This window comes from Protopterus annectens, chromosome 2.part2, assembly GCF_019279795.1.
Source record: "Protopterus annectens isolate FY-2018-M chromosome 2.part2, PAN1.0, whole genome shotgun sequence".
Classification (NCBI taxonomy): domain Eukaryota; kingdom Metazoa; phylum Chordata; order Ceratodontiformes; family Protopteridae; genus Protopterus; species Protopterus annectens.
In genome coordinates, this window is record NC_056730.1 from 155,137,184 (window position 1) to 155,153,325 (window position 16,142).

At 40.8% G+C, this 16,142-nt stretch overlaps 1 protein-coding gene across 4 annotated transcripts in view; it reads right to left on the reverse strand.

The window, feature by feature from the left end:
- Positions 1-16,142, reverse strand: part of DIMT1 (DIM1 rRNA methyltransferase and ribosome maturation factor) — a 624,336-nt gene that overhangs the window by 356,630 nt on the left and 251,564 nt on the right. For 3 of the 4 annotated variants that reach the window (XM_044063821.1, XM_044063820.1, XR_006363830.1), the window contains one exon: positions 1,656-1,748. The exons of the other annotated variant lie outside the window; for it this stretch is intronic. In XM_044063821.1, the coding sequence (XP_043919756.1) occupies positions 1,656-1,748 (93 nt within the window). The remainder of the gene's footprint in view (positions 1-1,655; positions 1,749-16,142) is intronic. 4 annotated transcript variants of the gene reach the window in all.

Here is a 16,142-nt window from a genome sequence, read left to right on the forward strand (position 1 = left end):
ACAATTCTGACTTGTTAAAGGCAGATCATACTTCCACAATCTAGTGAACTTTGAAAAGGTTACCTAGGCCATGGGCAATGGTCACACTGTTCATGCTGCCTATATGGATGTAGCAAAAGCATTTGATACCATAACAAAGAATGGGATTGTAAATAAGCTAACAACCTTAAACATAGATCTTTCTGTGCTGACATGGATTGCAAACTGACTCAAGAGCAGTAAAGCTCACTTTCAGGGTCAGTGATGCCTCCTCAGTTAAGGAAAGAGTGACCAGTGGAGTTCCCTAGGGGTCACTTTTAAGCCCCTCCTTTTTGGCATTTAGTTCTCTGATCTCAACACTACAACAAGAATATTTTGCTGACTAAGCTTGCAATTGTGGTGCAGTTGTCGTATCAAAAAGTGATACAAATTCCATTCAAGTTGAACTATCACGCATTTGCACATCATGAACTGAAAAAGAGCTCAAACTACATGCTAAGAAATGCAGCATCATCTCCTTCAGAATACAACAAATTGATACCACCTACTACATCAATGATACCACACTTTCCAATGAGTCTGTCATCAGAGACCTGGGTAGATGGCTCTTTCTCCTTTGATCACCATGTAGCAAGTGTAGTCAAGAAGTCCTTCTATATATCAAAATTAATCATCAAATCTCTTCCAAAAAAAACAAGGAACTTATTGTTCCCTTCTACTCTGCCCTGGTTATCATCATTACATAAGGCACCTTCTAGCAAGTGTCTCATGAGATGTATCAAAAAACTTGAAAGACCTTAGAGGTTCCTAGCAAAAAGAATCTTGGGCCTCAAAATACTTGGTTATCCAGAAAGGCGGCAGTCACTCTCCCTACATTCAGGGTCATGCAGACTCTTGAGGGGAACCTATGCCTTGCTTTCTGTGCCCTTACAGATCCCATCATCTTCTCGATGTGTCAAACAGGACAACCAACACTAGAACAAGAAATCACAATTTACATCAGGAAATAAATAAAACTAAATGGAGAGCTGGGAGTGTCAAACAGCAACTCTCCTTGCTCTAGAACAGACTACTCTCACTTGTCACATAGTGCAGTTTCCTGCTGGTCTTCAAACATTGCACGGGCAATTGGATGCGTACCCTAAGTATATTCCAGGACTTGCAGGGCTTGCCCTCCTTGAAAAGGGTGGTTGAACCCAAAAGTGATTATTGGAAATACACACGTGGCCTCTGATCCAACAGTCCTGTATTTCCTATGATTCCTATGACTCTAGTATTCACAGCACCTTCATCCTTTATGGACTGTCTGTTGGTTGCAGTCTTTGCCTGGTTAATTTATTTCCAGTTATCACAAACTCTGTACACGGATGACAAATGCAGTGCTTGTTCTCAGCACTTGTAGAGGCAACCAGTATTTAACAGTGGTAAGCCCAGGCCACGTCCACACACTAGCAGCCTCTAAAAGTCAGATGCTATTCCTCATGTTGGATCAAGACAGTCTCCATCATACCAACACTGGAAAAAACAGTCAAAAATGAACAGTACCACTATCATGACAGCTCATGTTAGCTTTCACTGCATTTTTGGTAAAGTACCTCATTTTAATACTTGCAGTACAGATTTCTCTCTCAAAAATAACATCCTTTCAAAAATGTTATCCACTACAAAGTCATTACCTGGAAATTAATTGGAGGTGGTGGATTCTTTGGCTCTATTCTCACAACACTGGATTCAACCATGGGTGGAGGTCTAAAGTTGTTCTTCCCAACCTGTCAACAACAGAATAACAGTTAAAGGAAATTTTCTGCTCAGTGGTAGCCAATGTTCATAATATTCCGTTAAAGGAACACTACGTGCTTCTCTATATGATTCCTCATTTCCTTCATCTCTTTCTTCCCTATCTTTTCACATTGGCATCATGTAAAACTAGTACTGGACAAAAAAAAAAGTTTTTACTGCTTCCCTCAGTCCCCTTGCCTGCAGCTTCGTTACTGGGATCCATTTTCCTGCCTGTAAACTGTCTCGCGCCTCTGTACACAAGGTGTGGGCGATGTAATGCATGAGTAATAACGCCCTTGGTTTACTTTCTGTTTTTCTAAGGGAATGGTCAAGGACAGCCCTTTTCCGGCCTTACGCCAAAAAAAACGCCCATTTCAATTAAATATTCAAGAGTTCCTTTGAACTCATCCTGCACCTGTAATACAAATGCCGTGCAACAGCAGGAACTATTAGTTTCTCTGAAGTTGCTGGCAGCATCTGTTTTCTCGACGGACTATTCCAGCTTCCAACTGTGGATTTAGTTTTGCTGTTGGAAATTAATTGCTTTTCTTCATTTCAGGTATGTTGCTGTTTACATATGTTCGTTCTGTTTTTCTTTACATTTTAAATGTGATGATAAGAGTTGTAAGCAGTAGTTGCTGCTGTATTTGTTAAAAACTTTAACCGGGAATCGTATAATTTTACATGTAACGATCTGCCTTTCATATCATATCGTTCATGTAAGCGTTTCTTTGATTCCTTAGCTGACTGTACGTTTTCCTTGTAACTGTTGTTTAAATGACCATTTAAAAAAATTATAATGGTGTCGGATTGTGTATTGTTTTTTTTTTTATTTTTTTATGAGGTATTGTAAGTTGTGATGCATACATTCAACTGTGCATATTTCCATAGTTCTGCCTTATATTTTTGGCAAGTTTTATATTAGATTATTGCAGTTTGTTGTATTAAGACTTTGACTTGGTATGGCTGGAATGAGTGAGTAGTTCGGGGCGCCGGGTTCAGACTGATCCACTGTTCTAGTGATAAGTGTACTTGTTGACTTGTACTGCTTACAGGTGGTGTACTTTGTAACAAAGTGACAATTTTATTATGTATTTAGAGCTTTAAAAACACTGTGAAGTCGTGGTGAATTACTTGTCCCGTGTACATACCTTGTAATTGGCATGCAACTCTTGAAAGTATGCGTAATCACAGAAAACATGGTTCATTTGCACGCTAAGTTAAGCATTTTTTTTTTTTTTGCTTTGTACCTTGTGGTCTTAAATAAATTAACAAATAATTTGCAGTAGCATTGCCACTTTTTAAATGCCCAAGGTGGTACATGTTTTGCAGAAATATCAGATTTTGCTGGAAAAAATCCAGATTAGACCCTTTATTGAAAAATAATGACTTACTATATTCTGCATGCAGTTAATTTTATATGTCCTGTAGACATAATGTTAAATTGTGCGATTGCAATGCAACACCTGGTCGGTGACTGTTCATTCAGTACTTGGGATAGTAACATAATGTTGATTCCATGATTAAGCATTCTACAATTTAAAATGTAGCAGTGTGTGTCTGTATGTGTTTGTGTCTGTTTCTCTTTTAGTCAATTTACCTGCTGTGGTGGTACAGTGGTAGAGTTGTTGCCTTACAGCAAGAGGTTCTCCTGTTCCAGTCTAAGCTGGAGTGCCTTCTGTGTGCAGTCTGCATGTCCTCCCCACGGTTGAGTGGCCTCCGAAAGACATGCGTGAATGGGTGTGCCTTCGCTGACAGTTGTGCGTCGGGCTGGCTACTTGGAACAATAAAAATCGACTGCCAATCATTAACAGACCAGAGTTCAGCTGTGGCGACCCCTAACCGGCAAAAGACAAACAACCTGCACCTAGTGTGTCTTTCTTTACTGCCCAAAATGGAGTCCGACAGTATTCAACTATCCTACATAATCAACCTCTGATATAAGTTTTGGTCAAGTGTTAACATTATCTACAAGGGTTGCACTGATAATTAATTTCACACTTTGTCACTGATCTACTATATTTAGAATACCGCAGATTAGCTTGGCAAGTAAGACTCCATGCGGGAACTCTGTAATGTCTCAGTAAACAACTATCATTGGGTCCTATTTTTCAAGTATGAGTAGCAAAACTGTAAACAATTTTGGTTTCAAATGACTTTTACATGCGCATTTGGTGTATACGTGTTAGATGAGCAGTGTATAAACCATTGTAGTTAAGTGCATATAATCAATTACATACTTTTAGTTTCAATGTATAAATGTTATTTGTATTTTCTATGGTATATAGGAAGTGATGTAATCTGGTTAATCAATTATTTTAATGGACTATATGTAAGGGCAGTAATCTGCTTAATTAGTTTACAAGAGTATATGTAAGGGCGGGTAATGAATGTTTATTATTAGTATGAAGAAGTCTAAGTGAAAGCACTCCACAATAAATTATTACATACTGTATATGAGTGTGGCCTGGATGTATTTGTGGGAGCTGGTATCAAAAGTGCCTTGTAGGTTAGTCGTCAGCACCTCAGTTTCCTACTATTTGTTTTTTATATGTAGTACTGCTTTTTTTTAATTTATGATCAAAACATCCCTTTCGTTGAATGTTCACATAGGTGAATGTTAACAAGGCTGTATAAAATCAAAATCCTAGTTAAAATATTATACAGCATAATTTTTGGATATTCTTGTAAGGTCTGAATTCAGTAAAATAGTGTACAGTAAAAGATAAAGACTACATAGCATAGGTTCATAGGTAGGTACTAGGCTATTGGCCCTGGGGGCTTTATAAGCCTTAACCAAAAAGGTTCCCTGGCTTTCGCCACCCAAGCAAATTGTTTTCCTGTGCCCCTGTCTAGCAGAGCCACAGAGGGTGAATTTCCTATTTCCCATCCATTCATCAAGATTTTTCTTGAAGACTGCTAATGAGGAGCTTTGTTTGATATATAGACAGGTAGTGCATTCCATAGTATGGGACATCTCTGGGACAGGAATCTATCCCTCCATCATGTTCTGTTTATTGTGGTGACAAGGTTTACGTCTCTAGATTATGCAGATCGGAGTGATTGTGATTTCTTTAAGTGAAGCATGTCTAACAGCTCTGGGTTTGACATAGCTTTGTGTGTTAGGCAGAGATCACCTCTAGGGGATATGTGACAGAGTAAAGCTGGAGTTTTTTTAGACTGTCTGCGTAGGGCATCATTTTGAGGCTCGTAATTCTCTTTGTTTGAGACATTTCTGTGGCCTTTCCAGTTGTTGTAGATGTCTTGTGGGGACATATCAAAAGGGGTGCTGTACTCTCTAATGGGTCTAATGAATGATGAGTACGGGGGAACAATTACCTCATTTTTTTCTTGCATGAGAAACCTTTTATGATGTGGTGTGCCATGTAGAAGGATTTCCTGAGTACTGTGCTGATGTGATTATCAAAGGAGAGACTAATGTCCACCTGTGTCCCAAGGTCTCCTATCACACTTTTGCTGTTAAGTAGACTACCACCTATGTGGTAGTTCATGGCTACAGAGTTTTTACCAAAAGGGATGCCAATGCACTTTTGGCATGGAGCTTGAGGCCATGAGTTTAGTGACCCATCTTGTCACATAGGGATTTATACCTAGTTTAGTCAGTTTATCTATAATTCCAGAGTGGGTGATGGTGTCCAGCCTTGCCAAGATGCAGATAGGTTGTGTGAACCACCTTACCCTCATCTGTGGCTTTGGTGACTGCCTCAGAGAAGTCTATTAGGTTTAGGAGACATGATCTGCCTTTTACAAACACGAACTGGGTGGGGTGTAGAGTTTGAAGTTTACCTATGTCTTTGTTAATAAGTTCCATGATGATACGTTTCATGGCCTTGCAGACCAGGCTAGTTAGGATAATGCGGCGGTACTACCCTGGGTTTGTGGTGTCTCCCCCTTTTGTGGAGTGGGATAACCATCGCTGTGTGCCATTCAGTGGACACAAAGCCTGAGGTGAGCCTATGATTGAACATGGTGCTTAGGTGGGGTGCCAGTTCATTCTTTAGTTCTTGTAGAACGCAGCCAGGGATGTAGTCCGGTTCCATGGATGCTCCGTTCTTGGCTTTGGAGAGTATTTTTAACCTGTGCAGCCGTGATTACAGGAACTTTGCTTTCTTCCGGTATGGAGATGGTCCCTTTTAGGGGTGAGAGAGGTATAACTTTAGCACTGAACCAGACTGCCAAGATGTTGGCAATATCAGTTGGTTCTGTTTATTTAGTGCCACTCTGCTGTAACTCAGAGCAGATCTGAGTGTTGCCATTGAAATTCTTGACATAGCTATCAAATGCACTGTGGTTGTCCTTAGAATCAGTGGCGTTTTTGTTTCTTAACTAGCTTTGGAGGACTTTGATCGCAGCTTCTTACTGAGGCTGACTGTCAGGGGGGGGGCCTCCAATCATGGGATTTTACTCTTTTTATTTATTTATTTATTTATTTATTTATTTTTCAACAGTTTATTTTTTCTGTAGCAGAGTTTGTTTATGGCAGGGGACCACCAGATTGGCTTCCTTTTTTGGGAGGATAGCATCTTGGTTCTGTTAGGGATAGCACGATGCATGCACTCGTGTAAGTGATTATAAAGTGCATTTGTGTAGGATTCAGCAGTTGTACCTCTGTCCATCTGCATGGGTGTCTGAAGCGAAGATTAACAATTATAAAATGTCACATACACTATATAAGATTGTGATTGCTTTGAGGTACACAAGACTGTTGTGTGGAGACACAGTTGGCCTTAAGTTTTTAGCTCCTGGAAAAAGCGATATTGCTGTTAAGCACCCTTGATGGAAATACTGATTTTCAGCACTCACTCAACAGTAGAAAGCTAACAAAGTAGACGTACTTAGTTAAGCTGTCAAATATAGTGCTATGGATATTCTGCTAATGAAATATGCTGTATGTGGACATGTGTACACAGTTTGTATAGTGCTGACATAGTATGTTGTAGGGTAAGTATGTGGCTGTTATGCATTTGTTATGACATAGTGGTACTAAACAGTCTGTATAGCTCTGCTGTAGCATGTTATAGGATCTCTACATGTCTGTTCATAGGCTGTTGATCTGTGATGATTTTAAGAAGTCTAGCCTTACATTCCTGTGGTATTTTTTACCCCTTATCCATTTTCATATGAGTAACCCAAAGGTAGACAGAGCGGAGAGACATGGTGGGACATTTACTTGTTGCCCCTATCCGTGAGAAATATAGGTGCAAAACTAGGTGAGAATTACAAGTTTCCCATTTGTTTGAAGTTACCCTATTGTTTATAAACTATGCAATATTGAAGGAAGTAAGAAATTACAACAAAAGGGATGGCACTCTCCATATAAAATCCCAAATCCTGAACAACTGGGTCAATTCTTAGGGTCATGTTTTCATTGTGGTACTTCCCGGGGCTGGATAGCTTCCCAAACGATACAATAAGACATTCATTGGTATCTACTTTTAGTCCATGATTTTGTCATCAGTTACTTACATGGGAGCAATGTTTATGCAGGATGCTAAGTCACTTGGGGATTCATTGACTGCTCCTATCTTGCTGTCATCTCTAAGCTTAGTCAGCCAGAGCAGTTACTTACATGGGAGAAATGTTTATGCAGCATGCTAAGTCACTTGGGGATTCATTGACTGCTCCTATCTTGCAGTCATCTCTAAGCTTAGTCAGCCAGAGCCCTTTGGTAGTAGCTTATAATTCAGTAAAATAGATGCCAAGAAGGAGATGCTCCAGCACAGAACCCTGGTCACTCCAATAGTGACTGGTTTATTTGTAGAGGTAATGTACTCTATTTTGATTTCCTGGTTTTTATTTGTGGGACAGTTTGGCAATCTATCTACTGAGTTAAGTTTTAAATTGTTCTTTCCCAGCATATGTAGATTTCTACTATATCAACATGAGAAATTGTGCCAAAAGCTATGGCCAAGTAGATGTATACTGTGTGTACCATTTACCTTCATCTATTGCTTTGATGACCTTTTAAAAAACATGCACCAGGCTGTTTGCATGACCTGCCCTTGATGAATCCAAACCAATATGGGTTCAGTGTTTGGAGGTTCCCGATATCCTGCTCGATTACTTCCCTGATTAATATATCCATTTATGGGTGCATAGGTCTTTACTATGCTAACGACCTCAAGGGCCTTTTTAAGCCTAGTCAGGCATTCAACATTTTTGACAATTTCTTAAACCCTTTAGAAGTGAGAGCACAGGCCTGACAGATTAATCATTTACAGGCTACCTGTGTCCATGTAAAGAACTGGGTGCCAAATGAAGGATGTATTTCAGGTTTCCCATCCAATTGTCCAAGTTGCACTTGAATTTCAGTTAGAGAGGAATTTTCCTTCACATGGTTCATAGGTTAGTACTAAGCTAAGTGCCCTTGCAAGCCATTTTAAGCCTAGCCAATTATCATAGGTTCATAGGTTGGTACTAGGCTATCAGCCCTAGGGCCTATACAAGCCTAGCCATAACAATTCCCTGGCTATTTCTTCCCACATTATTTACTTTCCTGGACCCCTGTCTAGCAGGGCGACTGACGTGATCCCTGGGGTTAATTTCCTTTCTCCCATCCAATCGTCAAGGTTCCTCTTGAAGAGGTCGAAAGAGGCACTCTGCTTGACATGTATGGGCAATCTATTCCAAAGTCTGGGGAGTCTCTGGGTCAGGAACCTATCCCTCCAGCATGTTTTGTTTATTGTGATGACAAGGTTTAGATCCCTGGAGCGTGTAGCTCTGAGGGATTGGGATTTCTTTAAGTGTAGCATGTCCAACAGCTCTGGGTTTGACATGGCCTTGTATGTTAAGCAGAGATCGCCTCTGAGTAGATGATATGCGACAAGTTTAGCTGGAGTTTTTTAAGGCGATCAGCGTAGGGCATCTGCTTTAGGCCTGTGATTCTTTTATTGAGGTATTTCTGTGGCATTTCCAGTTGTTGCAGATGTCTTGAGAGTACATACCAAATGGGGCGTTGTATTCTATAATGGGTCTAATGAGGGATGAGTACAGTGGGACAATGACCTCCTTTTTTCTGGATGAAAAGCCCTTCGTGATGAGGTGTGCCACATAGAAGTATTTCCTGACTGTTGTGGCGATGTGGTTATCGAAGGTGAGACCACTGTCCACCTGTGTCCCTAAGTCTCTTATCACACTTTCTGTGTTTAGTGTACTGCCACCTATATGGTAATTCATGGATACATGTTTTTTCCCAAAGGGGATAACAATACATTTCTTGGCATTGAGCTTGAGCCCATGGCTCTGGCACCAAGCATCTGTTTCTGTAAGGCCCTTTTGTAGAGTATCCACATCATTTGGAGATTCAATAATGGCTCCCAGTTTGCAGTCATCTGCAAACTTTGTTAGCCAGAGTCCCTTAGTGTTGACCTGTACTTCAGAGAAGTAGATGCCAAACAAGAGCGGCCCCAGGACTGAACCCTGAGGTACTCCACTTGTCACTTGTCTGGAGCTGGATTTGGAGTCGGCTACTTTTACAGTGTGGGTTCTATCAGTAAGCCATTTAGCAACCCATTGGGTGACATAGGGACTAATGCCCAACTTAGTAAGTTTATCTATAATTCCAGAGTGGGGGATGGTGTCAAAGGCCTTGGCAAGGTCTAGATAGGCTGTGTGGACCACCTTACCCTTATCCATGGCTCTGGAGACTGATTCAAAGAAGTCAATCAGGTTCAGGAGACAAGATCGGCCCTTCACAAACCCAAACTGGGTGGGGTCCAGTGTTTGAAGGTTGCCAATGTCTTTGTTTATAAGTTCCATGATAATACGCTCCATGGCCTTGCAGATAAGGCTTGTCAGACTGATGGGACGGTAGTTTCCGGGATCCAAGGTGGATCCCCCCTTGTGGATTGGGATAACTGTAGCTCTGCACCACTCAGTGGGCACGAAACCTGAGGTGAGGCTATGATTAAACATGACACTTAGGCGAGGTGCCAGTTCATATTGTAGTTCATGTAGTACACAGCCCGGGATGTCATCTGGTCCCATGGATGCTGTATTCTTGGCTTTAGAGAGTGCATTTTGTACCTGTGTGGCCTTTATTACTGGAATTTGGCAATCTTCCGGTATTGAGATGGGCCATTTAGGGGGTGAGAGGGGGGGGGTGAAGTTGGCACTGAATCGATCTGCCAGGATATTGGCAATATCCTTCGGATCAGTATATTTAATGCCATTCTGTTTTAGCTCAGAGCAGATCTGAGCATTGCCATTTAGATTCTTGACATAGTCATAGAATGCTTTGTGGTTGTCTTGGGAATCTTTGGCAATTTTATTTTCGTAACTAGCTTTGGAGGATTTTATGAGGCGTCTCAGTTTCTTACTGAGGCTAGTAAGGGAGTTTTTTGCATCCTGGGATTTTCCTCTTTTCTGCAAAAGTTTCTTCCTTTTGTTGTAAAGTTTGTTTATGGCAGGGGACCACCAGATTGGCTTCCTTTTTTTGGATGAGAGCATTTTGGTTCTATTTGGGATGGCATGATTTATGCATGAGTTGATGTGCTCGTACAGTGCCTTAGTGTAGGATTCAGCAGTTGAACTTTAGTTCCCATCTGCATGGGTGTCATGAAGTTTGTCACTTCTGACTTGATTAGCATGAAGTTGGCTTTGGAGAAGTTTTTTATGGTGGTTTCTTTACTGGTGGTTGGGGGTGGGATGTGGATGTTAGGGGTGATTAGCTTATGGTCAGACCTGACTAACGAGGGGGGGGGGCATAGGTATGGAGCATTGATTTCCCATGTTGGTAATGACCAGGCCTAGAATATTGGAGCCCCTGGTGGGACTATGGATTAGTAGATCCAAGGCGTTGGAATTTATGAATTCCAAGAACAGTTGCGCAAAGGTGTTGGGACATGAGTAGTTTTCCCAGTTAATGGCAGGGTAGTTAAAATCACCCAGTATTAGGGTGTTTGGTTCTATCTTAATATTTTCCATTATGTTTAGAAAGGTGTAGTGAGAATCTTGGGGTATGGTGGGGGATCTGTAGCAAGCTACAATTTGGATTGCAGTCTTACCTAGTGTTAGTTGCACTTGGAGAATTTCAGACACATTGTGTTGGCCAACTAGCCTTGTGGTGTGAATATCCTTGGTGAATATTGACACTCCTCCACCTTTAGTGTTTCGGTCCTGGTTTGGTGGCCGAAAAGTGTGGTAAGAGTTGTAGCCTGGTATTGCAGGGGTGCTTTCTGGAGCCTTGAACCAGGTCTCAGTTACTGCACAGATATCGATGTTCTCCATTTTTAGGAGTGCCTCGAGAGAGTGCATTTTGAGGTTTAGACTTCTAGCATTGAGTAGCATTACCTTCAGATTTTGCATGCTTGTACCTGTTACGGTGGTGGTTTTGTCCTTTGGCGTTTGCCTAAAAAAGGCACTATAGGGGTGGCAAGAGCCTTAGCCAGTAACCTGAATCCCAGGGACGACAGGTGCAGACCATCGCTGGCAAAGCATCGTGGTCTGTCAATCATGTCATCCCAGGCAGACAAATACTGGATCCCCTTTGAATGACACCATTACCTTAGCCAATTGTTGAAGTCAATCATTTTATCCTTATATTGTGGTATCATTATGGGCGAAGGCAGGATGCTACTCAGGGCTAGGATACCTGCCTGGGCCACATGATCCGAGAGCTCTTCCATGTCTCTTTTCATGTAGTCCAGGGAGGTACGTCTCAAGTCATTCACTCCAACATGGACAATGACAGAGTCATATCTGTACTTGTTGTGGAGTGACTTGAGTGCATGCGTTATGTGGCGGATCCTGGCACCCGACAGGCAGCTGACTGTAATTTTCTCCTTATTCAACCTGGTGAGAGGGACATCAGTGTGCCGGACTATAGAGTCACCTATGACTAAAGTGTTAGGTACATTGTCTTGCCTTAGGGGCTGTTGCTGGGTGGCACACTGGTGTTGTGAACTATGTGACCCATTAGTCGTGATTGGTGTTTGTTTGCGTTTCAGCTTCAGAGGTCTTTGTTGCTTGGGCAGGTTACAGTTAAGGGCCTCTGCATATGTGGATTTAGTGTTGCTATATGTGGGTGTTGGTGGTGCGGGTTTAGAAGGGCTATGTGTTGCTTGAGGAGTAGTGTGGGTGTTAACCTTCTCCTCTTGACTGTTTAGCACAATCTTGGGTGGAGAGAGCTTTGCTTCCATTTTGGCTATGTAAGTGCAGCTCTCACAGGTTGTAGTGTTGGGTGGTAGGAGGAGAGGGTTGTCTGTGTACATGAGGCAATTGCTGCATTGCCCCAGTATGCCCAGATTCACCAGGTGGACAGGAGAAATCACTGGAAGCTGACCCTTGGACATGCCTGGTTTGGGGCCTTTTTTTTTTTTCTTTGTAAAGTATAGGAGCTGTTTCCTTATTAAGGTACTTTGCAATAATAGGCTGTTTAGTGCCTACTAATTTCTCCTTGTTAACAAGGAGAGTTCAGTGTTTGTATGAGTTTAAGGCTTTCTAGTGCTTTCCAGCAGGTATTAGAGAAAATGCTAGTCACAGGGATGCTTAAAGGTAAGATTGAAAAGAATGCACTCTGCAGTGTGCACTAGAGAAGTTAGATGTGAAAGTAGGCAACTTGAGTTTTACCTGTTTAAAAAGTTAAGGTTTAGTGGAGAGTTACTATTTTTAAAATGGCAAGATGGACTGAAAGGGGTGGTCACTTTTATATTTTGGTACTATGAAATACTGTAGGATGGCCAATAAATTTAAATAATTGAAGGGGTGGGATTTCAAAAATGATGATTTTGTGATTACTCACATAAGCCAGTGAAAGTAGAGAGAAATGAGATATATGGTCAGATTAACATAAGAGGCGGGCAACTAGAAAGACAGTGGTATTTAACAATATATATATAAAATGTGTGTGTGTTTCTATGAAGAGTTCTCTTTTTTGCTTTTTTTGCCTTCTATTTTCCACGATGGCTAATGCGCCTATACATCAGTTTTGGATCTCACATAAGGCCACATCGCCTTGTGGAAAAAATGGCTGTTCAGTATGACAGTGGAAGAGAATGTATTGTAAAACAAGCATGATTAGAATATTACTTTGTATCTGTATATTAAAACAATAATGTCCTAAGTGTTACCTCTGAGTCATCTGATGTAATAGTTTGCATTTTGTAAATGTCTTTAAGACAATGGCAGACTTGGAGTTCACATGAATATGCATAACACCACCTTTAGCTTTTGTGGATGAACTGTCAATTCAACTTGGAGGAGTCCTGATGTCTCCTCTCCCCAGCATGATACCTGTTAACTCAACTTGTCCTTTGTTGTTCTAAACAGCAGTCTTTGTTATTCATCTGGCTTCACAAGTTAGCCACCTGTAGATGCTAAGACACATACAAGGTGTCTTATCTGCAAAAATGATCAGGCTTTATGCATTGTTGGCAAGGGGAAAGTGTGCATTTCCTGGCTTGACTTTACTTTTCAGTTACAGATAAGTAGTTTAAAGTCAAAATTTTAACTCTTGCACCCTTTCATTTGGATGAACCCATGGCCTTTCCCAGCGCTATCAGCTGATTTTTAGGTTTGCCCCTGCAAAATTTACTTTTTATAAATACATCGCTTTGTTTTAAATGTTTTTCTCTCTCTCTTTCTCTATATACATATATATATATATATATATATATATACATACATATATAAAATCTGTGTATGTATGTGTGTGTATGTATGTATATATATATATATATATATATATATATATATATATATATATATATATATATATAATATACACCCATGCTTGGAACAAACTTCCCCTTGACTTGTGTTCATTCTCCCACACCTCACACTTTAAAAATGAACTAAAAGCTTTTTTTCTCAGTTGCAGCACCTGCCCTTGCCAGAAACGCACCTAGTCTTCCTTCCCTTTATGTACCCTCAAAAGGACCATACTTAGTACCTCATTACACCTGTGTCTGCAATGTGTCAACCATGCATTTGCATAATGTTATCCAAACCAAAAAGTCATTTTGTTGACCAATTAAACTATATCAATGTAAAATTATGTTACTTAGCTTATTTTTTTTAATGGAACTTTAACTGTATGCATGTAACCTAATATGTGAAACGTTTTTGCTCGAACTGCTGTTATATCTGTATTCATTTAAAATTGTACTTGTTTAAAAATGTACTAATGGAGCTTTTCTACTTCAGTCTACACTCAAAATGGGCCATAAGCGCAGTTGGACAAACGCGGTTAACAAATGTCAAATAAATTAATGTGTGTGTGTGTGTGTATATATATATATATATATATATATATATATATATATATATATATATATATATATATATATATATATATATACACACACACACACACACAAATTTAACAAGTGAGTGCATAGTAGGATAATAGCATGTTACCGGGATATTGGTCCTGAGGCACTTATAACCCTAGCCAAGAGTTTAGCCCAGGTTTAGACAAATGACCCAATGCCCCCTGACAAGCTGGGACACAGGTGTAATCCCAGGAGTCCACTTTCTGTTTTCCACCCAGGTATCCAGGTTGTGGTTGCAAAAGGCTAAAGGGGTACTCTGATGTGTAAAGTTAGCCTGTTCCATAGAGGAGGGAGTCTTTGGGGCACAATTATGTCCCAACAACAAGTCTTGTTGATATCTCAGACCAAGTTGAGGCAATGCCTGCAGGTTACTCGATTGGAGCTTATCTTGCAGATATGCAGCAAGTCCCATAAAGGTGTGGTCCATGATCACCTGGTATGATAGAGGTCACCTCTGAGGAGTCATTATGAAACTGAGTACAGTGATTGGGCTTTTAGCCTATGTCTATATGTAAGATGTTTTGAGGCCCTCGATTGTCCTGATGAGTAAACTGTGGTCTCTCCAGCTGCTGCATGTGCTTTGCAAGGTACATGCTGAAAGGTGAGTTGTACTCCATAATGGGGCTTATAAGGTAAGAATACAGGTATGCTATGATGTCATTGTCCCAGAATGAGATACCCTTACTTCTGAGGTGGGCCATGTAGAAGGCTTTGGTTACCATGGAAGCATTACTGTGGTGAAAAGTAAAGTTGCTATCAACCTGGGTTCCAAAATCCCTCACAAATGATTGCGTGATTAGGACATTGTTATTAATGTGATAATTTATGGGGACATCACTCTTGCCAAACTTGAAGATTTTTTTTTTTCTGGTATTGATCTTGAGGACATGTTTGTTGCACCAGTCATTTCTCTGAGTGACAGACTCGTGGAGGATGTCCACATGACTAGGGATTGATGCCTGGTTGAGAGAGAGTGTCTGTTATGGCTGAGTGGGGAATAGTGTCAAAGGCTTTTGCTCGGTAAAGGTAGTCTGTGTGCACCGTCTTCGCCTCATCCATGGCTTTGTTGACTGAAAGAACTCGGCCAAATTTAGCAGACATGACCTCGCCTAGATGAAGGAAAACTGTGTAATAAAGTGTTTTGAGAAAGACAGTAACCTTGTTAATGAGGTTCCTGATGAGTTCCATGGTCTTGCAGATCAAGCTAGTAATATTTGATGGATCGATCATTTCCACGATCGGTGGATGTTGCACTATTGTTTAAAAGGATAACAGTGGCTGTCCTCCACTCACCTGTTGGTCTCGTAATGTGGACTTCAGTGCAATATATTGAGGAAATGAATAATTTCCGTTTCCTACACTGTAGCGTGATGTTGGAATTGGTTTATTTAAGTAGTGAGGGGTGTGGGGGGTTGCAGGGGTGCTTACCCCCTGCTTATAGCACTTACTTTTGTTTCCGCTCATTTTTCTATTACGTAATCTAAGTTACTGAACTTCGATCACATGGTGTCGACCATAAGGTATTGGAAGGTCAGTAACTTTGCATTTGTAATACAGACCCGGGGAAAGATAGGAGAATACTGTAACTATTGCTGTCTGTGCTGCTTGTGTTACATGGTTGGTGTTAGCAGAGATATTGAGACATATGTACTGTTTTACACTGCCATGTATTATGTCATCAACTACTAACACATATAATTTGCTCACAGTTATTTACCGGGAAATACAAGATGAATGAACCTGAGTCCAGTATTGTGGGCATAGCGCATACATTCTTGCACACTCCTGCCATTCTAGAGGGGTAGCTATAGACACTTGCTGATGGGTCTGTGTAAATGGTCCAGCACCTTGGTAGTATGGTGGTTGAGGATCGCCTTCTTGTGATTCCCCTAGGTGAATTTTCTATTTCAGCATCAACTCAAGATTTCTCTTGAAGAGGTCCACTGAGGTGTTCTGTTTGACATGTGTGGGAAATGTGTTCCATAGCATGGGCAGTCTCTGGATTATGAGCCTGTCCCACCATCCTGTTCTGTTAATTGTGGTAAATGAGGTTGAAGATTCTTGAGTGTATGGTGCAGATGGATTGCAAAT